The sequence below is a fragment of the Saccostrea cucullata genome, unplaced genomic scaffold, assembly GCF_032062105.1.
Source record: "Saccostrea cucullata isolate Sc308-1 unplaced genomic scaffold, CSIRO_AGI_Scuc_v1 ctg4900, whole genome shotgun sequence".
NCBI classification, from domain to species: domain Eukaryota; kingdom Metazoa; phylum Mollusca; class Bivalvia; order Ostreida; family Ostreidae; genus Saccostrea; species Saccostrea cuccullata.
The window spans coordinates 29,978-38,118 of NW_026936041.1; the positions used below are offsets into that span (position 1 = coordinate 29,978).

Consider the following 8,141-nt stretch of genomic DNA (forward strand, 5'->3'; position numbering starts at 1 on the left):
CTGTTTCTTTTTTCAAATTTAAATAATGATTGATTGCCTTTTCCTTACTTATGAAAAATTTGAGTTTGACACTAGGTACAGTCTGTGCTAAAGAACTCTTTCCTATATAATCATAGACGTCCAGCTTTAATTTGACTTTGTAATAAACAATATACCAAGGGTACTCCAAAAAATAACATTTTACTCCATAGAATTGGAACTGGGGGAATTAGCCCTGTTACTTTACTTGCAAAGATAGTCATTATTTAGGCATGATAATTGGGGGGTTACCTTATTGTGTTGGTTTAACCTAGCTTCCCCCTTTCAAACTGCTTCTGACTCTAGAAAACTTTATGCAATAAGCAAAAAAATTAATTTCTTGGTTCTCAGGCTCTCCCTCATCTCTTCCAAGGGTGCCTCATTGACCCTGTTTACTGCTAAATCAATAAAATATAGACACCAAATCACCTCCCTTATCAGTTTTTAAGGTTTTGTACAATGTATAGGGCTGCCTCATCATAATTTGGGGGCAATAAAAAAGAAAAAAAAAATGCCTCCCTCCCTCATCATATTTCTTGAAAAAGGGCCTGAGAACCAAGAAATTAACTTTGCATGGCCTAAGCAATTTAAACATCTATATTCCCTCGCTATTTGGAGGTTTTGATGGCAAACTTTTTTTACGGATTGTTCCTAAAAAAATCAAACACACAAGTATTTCTGACATTGAATTTTAATATTTTTGATATCATACAATATATAATTGATTTCACATCACCACAGAGAACATTGACAAAAACACATGCAAATTTTTTTTAACAAAAGTCTTAAATACCAAAACAAAAATCATTATGTGGCACATGTTTTCATGGTAGCAACAATAAAATTCAACTATACAAAATGATAAGTTTGAAAATAAAACATTCATGTCATCTACAATAAAAAATCTTAATATTTAATGAAATAAAAAGACAAAAAATAAGTTAAGATCTACAACAGTCTTGCCTTTTAATGATTAGGGCTCTATGAACCATATCGCTCATCTTGGTCTAGCTCAGAAAAAAAAAAAAAAAATCAAAGCAGTGTTGAGAAGTTAACATATATGTGATGTTGTCACTCTCACCACCAGGACTAAGGCACAGGGAAGGGAATACTGTCTTGAACAAAAATAAATTTCCATATAAACATAACTAACCATGGCTTATTTTTAGTACAACCAATTTTACTATTCATTATGTGAAAGGGAAACAAATGGACTTTTTACATCAAATCTTTCTTTCCAGATTTTGTTAATATTTTGTCAACAATGACAAATCTAAGAATTAAAATAAAGGAAGTTCATGCATAAAATGAAATAGTCATCTCATGGTCACACTTGCTCTTCACCTTCCTCTTCACCTTCTTCTCTTCACAACTCTGACCTACAAATAAAAAAAAACAAATAAATAAAATGAAGATGTTAACTTTCAATCAGCTCTACATGAATCTATTAAAATTGGTTTCTTTTCATTTTCTGCCATGAAGCCTGTAGCATTTGCCTACAGAAAATATGTGATGTAATCCAGATAATTGTGCAAGTTATTTTCTCTTTCCTAAATTTTAATAAGAATTTTTACAAAATTAATAATTACCTTGCAACGATATTTAAATGCTGGATGTAAGAACTGATTTATTCTTATACTCTAACTACATAACAAAACCTAAAAAAAAAAAACACAAATAACAAACCTGAGACTGTTTCCTGAGATTTGAAATATGATTGTCCAGGACCTCCATAGCAGGCAGTGAGACAGGATTCTCGTGGACTCTCAAGTGAGGCTCGAAGGAGCTGACCTTTGGGATCCTTGGCATTGGAAATCTTCTCTCCCTCTCAAGATGTTCCCGCCACCAGCTCACATGGCCATCGCTCAGCTTTCCACCATCTCTCCATTTCCTCAGATCTTCCTCCATGGCAGCAAACACCCTCTCCCCTTTGTCTGTCACTTGCTGAATGGGATCTGGTTCCCCATCAAATGCCTTGGCTAGGTCAGTGACTGCTATGGAGTGGTAGCTGTTGGACTTCAGTGGCCACTCCTTATAGGACATCACGACATCATCTCCGACCTTCGTGAACCTAAAGCTGTGGGGAGTGCTGTGGCCATTCAGATGGACAGGTGCCTGAATACCCAGCTGCCTGTAATCCCAAAGATTTTCAAGGTGGTGAACTGTTGGGGTTGGACTGTATGCCTCCTGCACCAATTGCTGTAGTCTTGCAAGAGTTGGCACTGCCATCCCAGATAAATGGACCGACAATCTTGAAAACATCTGGTCGACATCTTCATGGGTATGGCCCACCATGAGAAAAGACAACTTGACCTGAAAGAGTGAATGAAAATTAAGACAGATATACATATTTAGATAGAACCCTAAACATTCATTTTTTTTCTTATTTAAATACACAATGACAACACTTTATTCTCATGCAAACATAAGGTGTACTTTGAGCAAAATATTTAACTCCCCTAAAAAACAATTTTACTTGACTGTAGATGCAATTAAATGTTTACATATTTAATCAGAATCAAAAGCTTATCGATTACTTATTAAGTCTTTGACTTAAAAATTTCAGACTCCTTAAACATACGTTACCCTGAACCCCCCCCCCCTTTCACAATGTTACACCTCTGTTTACATTTAAAAAATGTTTACTAGAAATTTGCGTTCTATATAATAACTTTACAGTAAAATAATTTTTATCATAACCTGTAATAAAATGAAATTAAAAGATATAACTGTTTTATAAACATGATAAACTAGTTTCTTACCTTCTTAAATATTCCTCTTCTTACAAGGTTTGCCAGGAGTCCCATTAAGATGTAATTCTTGTTGTCCTTGGCAGAGTTGTCAGCCTGAAGGTACAACGTTGGTGGAAGTGACTTGTTCTGAAATCAAACATAATTTGTCAGTGTAATTTATTCTTTTGGTGACAGAGGAAAATATAATGTTAATATTTATTGTAGGAAAATGAATATTTTTATTTGACTTATCATTATAAACTAATCAAATCCAACTACTTTTAACTAATTATTTCCAGTTTCAGAACTGTAAAGCTCATCAGAGCCAGATCACATTTCTTTGGGTAATGTGTTTTCTTTTCACTTACCGTAGAAACATCTTCAAGAACCTTCAGCAAGCAGTTGATCGTAATGTTGCTGTCACAAGCAAACTTGTCTGTCCATGTGAAGACACTTGCTGCTTTCTGTCCGTGAGCAAGGACACCAGTCACGTGGTGATGTATCCTTGTCAGGGTGGCATCTCCCTGCACAAAAAGAATAATAATTAGTGTCATTTTTCCATGGGTTTTCACTAATTTGTTTTTTATTTAAATGTATTCAGTTGTAATTGTTTTGATAGCTTTATTTTATGGATACTCATCAAGGAAGATAAAATTAATTATTTTTCCCAATCCTTTCCCCCACAAAACAAATAACATCTTTATTTGGAGATGGAAAAAATAGGACTTAGCTTACCTTATGGTATGTGGGGAATCTTGGGAGAGTAGTCTTGGCTTGGTCCATGTTGTCAATGATCATTGACAAATATTTGTCTGGCTGGTCCAATGCCTTCTTACAGTGCTTATAATATTTCTCTCGTGCAATCCTACAAACATAATAATTTATTATTTCATACTGTTACTGGACAATCTCTATGTTATCATGGAATATTGGTTTTGTGGGATGCATTATTTCAATAAGACTTTCATATCATGATATGTGCAGTATCCAATACATTAAATTATTGAAACTTAAAATAGAAAAATTACACTTCACTTTCTAATAATTTAATTTTGTATATGGTCAAAACGAAAAAAATTTTTGTTTCAAACATCTGTTTCAAAAAGAAAATGGTTCAAGTCATTTTTAGAATTTCAAGTAAGTTGTACCTGGCCACTAGTAAATGTGCCCTTTTCTGGTCTTCGACCTTGAGGAGCTGCTCCTTTGTCAGTCGCTGAGACTTCAACTGACGGATCATCGCACATTCTCTGCACTCGGTGAAGGTGGTTTTCTGAAAAAAGATGATATTCATAAGTAAATCTTACCCTAAAACTATATATATAAATAACTAAAGTATTCTTTGTCTGGTGATTATCAAACATACATTTTTTCTATCATTTTTGTAAATTAAATTTCTGAAATCTTAATTTTTTAATAACCTTTACTATTTTTCCCTACATAAATATTAGGTTGTTGAATGTGAAATTTCCCCAGTATTCACTGTGAATGGACTAATCCCCATGCATTAGTCAAACAACTAAAACCTGCTTCAGAAGCTAATTTTGGGTTATCAGATCTAGGTTATACTTTACTATTGCAATAATATGTTGATGGACCAGTACCCATGTGTTATGGTCAAAATAGCTAATTCCTGCTCTGAAAGCAAATCCCGTGTTATCCATATCCTCTATTCTAAGTTTCCTTTTGCACTGATATAATATTAAATAAAACAGTTAGCAAGATCCCCCCTCCCCTGTTTTGAACATGGCTGCTTCTCAGGAAATAGTCCTGGCCTTAGTGAACTGAAATCTTTCTTACTCCCTCAATGTTAATTGTATAATATTATCTCAGGAGTATTTTTTAAAATCACTACATATGTACACCAAAATGTTGAAGGAAGTTACCTCTGAAGCTCTCATGTCTGGAAATCTCTCCTTCCAGACCCTCTGAAAATGCCGAAAACAGTATGGATCAGAGTGGCTGGCAACATACTCCTCGTATGTGTTCTTCTGGGTCAGGCAAGTGGGAAGGGTGACCTTTGGTTTGTCTGGGAGCTTCTCTCCTTGCTTCTCCCCTAAACTTCCCAAGTAGTTTGCCAACTCGGAGTACCGTCGGTGGCCATACTTCATCCCTTTTCTACCATCTGATGGGGGTGAGGGCAATTTCTTCTGTTCAAAATACCTAAAGAAAAAAATTAACGTTAAGTTTTCATGATCTCCAACTTAATTTATGCAAGCAGGTAAAACAATAAAATCAAAGTGATTTTGGTTTATTATCTCAAACCTTAATACAAGGTATTTCAAATTCCAGGGATATGAGTTTCGTTTCCCCATAAACAAACAGGTGGGAAAGTTATATATATATATTTATATATATATATATTGGATAATGCATCATCGATATAATATTTTATCATAACTACATGATTGTCAGGATAACTCTTTAACTCAATATATGATAAGGCGCATTTTAAAAAAAAAACTGAACAAATTATTAAAAAAATCATTGAATTTAAGCAAGAGATGAGGATAGCAAATAAATACACAAGTACATGCACCCAATCACTACATATTGGAATTCCAAACTGACACTGATTTTTTCTATTATTATATCTTGAATCCACTAATATTCAATAAAAGGTTTGTACCACCAAGAAAACCTTTTACTTATTACAAAGACTTAAATGGTTCCTTATTCGTGTAGACCCTTTTCCTATGATATGTTTTGCCTAGGAGTTATTCCCCTTAGCCGCCATGTTGAAGGGCGTCATTCACAGATCCCAAATCAATCATCAAGTTCATTTTGTCATACTGATTACTAACAGACGTAAAGATAAAACTATTTTTCTTATGAATATAAGTTTGTTTAAGCCTCTATTAATTCATAATTTTAAGATTGTAAATATTTTTCCCATATATACTTCTTGCATGCACCATGTTTAAAATTGATTGCTCAAAGAGGAAAATTCACTGCTTTGTCCTACAAGATGGCAGCTAAGGGAATTAACTCCTAGGAAAAATATCTCAAAGGAAAGGGGTCTATTCAAGTATGACATAATTCAAAAATGTTCAAAGTAGATCTGGTACATATATTGTATTGGTGAGCTTAATAAATCAATCAAAAGCATAAATGCTAAACATTTTTATTTTTCCATAACATGAAATGAATCTTAAAAGATTAGCAAGCATCACATCATTTTATTTATGCATGTTTGTTATGAACAACCTGTACCGCCTTTCTGCTGATATGGATACCTTTCACGCCACTATTGTAGGAGGGTTACAATCTCGAAACTTGCATATTAATGTGGAGTCTAACTGTATTGTTATAAAGACGATAAAATATTTACCTTGATCTGGATACTCCATGAACCAAGCGCCAGCATTCAGTACACACGAACCGTCCAGCCAGAACACACATTTCTGAAGATACAGCAATGCGATGATTCACGATCTCCCTGTTTTGTTCTGCAATCACCAAGTTCCAAAACTTTTCCCTCAATCCACAACACACATCTAATGGAATGTTCTCAATACACCTGGATGGACAACACGGCGTCTGTATATCCCTCTCTACTTTCTCTCTGCTGGTGTTTTCAATGCATCTTTTACCAAAAGAATTGCGTCGACTGGTGACATCCACTGGAAAACATAAATATACAACTGATAAATAATGAAATACAAGATCATATTTAAGCCTGTTGAAATATTAACTTTAAAAAAATTAAAAAAGCCCAATCTAATTTGAAATTAAAAAAAAACAGATTGCCATTTTTTTTTTTTTTTTTGGTGAATTTTAGATGTACATGTATGTTTATATAAACCATGCTGAGAAAAATTAGATCAAAATTTTGTTTCACTTAAAATTTTAATAAAATAAGATAAAACTCTGCTCAGAAATTAACAATTTATCTCTTTCTGTTACAAGGTTCTTTAAAATTGTAATGGGGGAGGGGGGGGGGGGCAATCATCCTCTACTACTACTCCTGGACCCCTGTCTCTCACTCTATCTAGGGGTTTCTTATCTCCTGTTGCAAGGCTTGCGTTACACAGCTCAACCTGAGCACAGGAGGGCTAGTATGGCACAGTGGTTCAAAACTCAATATTGTATAATCCCTATTAACCGCCCCGGGTGCTTAGAAAATTGCTAAAAGGGGGTGGTTATTTTGGTATTGTCTCTTTCTAAAATTTGTTATATTTTAATTTCAAAAAATCTTTTGAAAAAAAAAATAAATTCAAAGAAACACTAAAATATGTCTAACTTTACAGTGATTTAAGTGAAGATAATCCATAAATATGCTGAATGATACATTTTCCACCAAGAAATTGGATTATAGAAAGTTTCATTTTCACTTTATTCAAAACTTTTGATACGATTCTAGATGATTTTAATCAATGTATAGGGGGCCCTTATATTTCCTGACCATAAAAAAGACCTAGAGGGGCGCTTATAGGGGCAGGGGCATTTAATAGGGATTATAAGGTACTACTCTTTAATCTTATTTCACAACACACTAAATTATCTCCCCTTAATCAATAAACTCGGATAATACACCACTGACCAAAACCTATACCTCCAATTATTAACCCGCGCTCTCTAAGTTACACTAAATTTATTAATTAACGAAATCTCTGTTTTTCTTCTCTATTTGTCAAGCTCTTTACAACCTAGACCTAAGGAAGTCACTAAAATTCTTGAATACTCATTTATCTCATTACTCTGTTCTTAATCTCTTGTATATCCCACAATTTCTATCTTGTTGGAAAATCACTGTGATAAAATCTTGTAAATCTCTGTACTTTTTGAAATGAGACAAAATACAGTTTTACCAATTTATTACAAGAATTGTCTTTTAAATGAACAATCAATAAATTTGAAGCTCTGCTAATGCAGCCTGTCTATGTCACCTATTAGTCCTAACTTATCTGTCTAAAACCAACCTCAATGCAACTCACAGAACTCGATTCTTATTCTCAAAGCTTCCACCCAGACCTCCTGGATGAAAGTAAAAACCAATAACTGAAACTTAATCCCTTAACCTAATTAATTCCTAACAAATTTGAAATACCAGTAATTCCTTCAAATTTCCCAAGTCTGAAATTGAATTAGCAAAATTTAGAAGTACACAAATTTCCTTAGCTAAATGTGTAAATTACCTTAAAGTCATATATGGCGTATGTACAATGAAAATTATTAGACTAAAATTATAAGAACTTATTATTTGTATGATTACTTTATATAAAGATAGAACTTTTTCGTAAATTACAAAATCTAAGTCAGTTGCGTTAAAAAGATATCACAATTTAATTTGGATTCTCGGAATTTTCTCCGGCTCGGAAGAAAATACAAAAGATTTAAATAACACATTATAGAGAAGATAAAATTGTATTGTTAGGTGAAACGAGGTGTTCT

General features: G+C 33.6%; 1 protein-coding gene across 1 annotated transcript; it reads right to left on the reverse strand.

Moving 5' to 3' along the window:
- Positions 1 to 404: 404 nt before the first annotated feature.
- Positions 405 to 6,597, reverse strand: LOC134244644 (uncharacterized). Its single transcript, XM_062726899.1, has 8 exons — positions 6,079 to 6,597; positions 4,634 to 4,910; positions 3,899 to 4,020; positions 3,486 to 3,615; positions 3,119 to 3,274; positions 2,781 to 2,897; positions 1,705 to 2,331; positions 405 to 1,397 (listed from the first exon to the last, which is right to left on the reverse strand). The coding sequence occupies exons 1-8, from the start codon at positions 6,147 to 6,149 to the stop codon at positions 1,371 to 1,373; spliced, it is 1,527 nt and encodes a 508-aa protein (XP_062582883.1). The 5' UTR covers positions 6,150 to 6,597; the 3' UTR covers positions 405 to 1,370.
- Between the last annotated feature and the right edge of the window lie 1,544 nt (positions 6,598 to 8,141).

Excerpts from the sequence above, each read along its gene's own strand:
- LOC134244644 (XM_062726899.1), bottom strand. The coding sequence starts at position 6,149 with ATGTGTGTTCTGGCTGGACGGTTCGTGTGTACTGAATGCTGGCGCTTG. Across the intron at positions 4,911-6,078 it reads CATGGAGTATCCAGATCAAG|GTATTTTGAACAGAAGAAAT; the intron begins GTAAATATTTTA and ends TTTTTTCTTTAG. Across the intron at positions 3,275-3,485 it reads GATTCCCCACATACCATAAG|GGAGATGCCACCCTGACAAG; the intron begins GTAAGCTAAGTC and ends CTTTTTGTGCAG.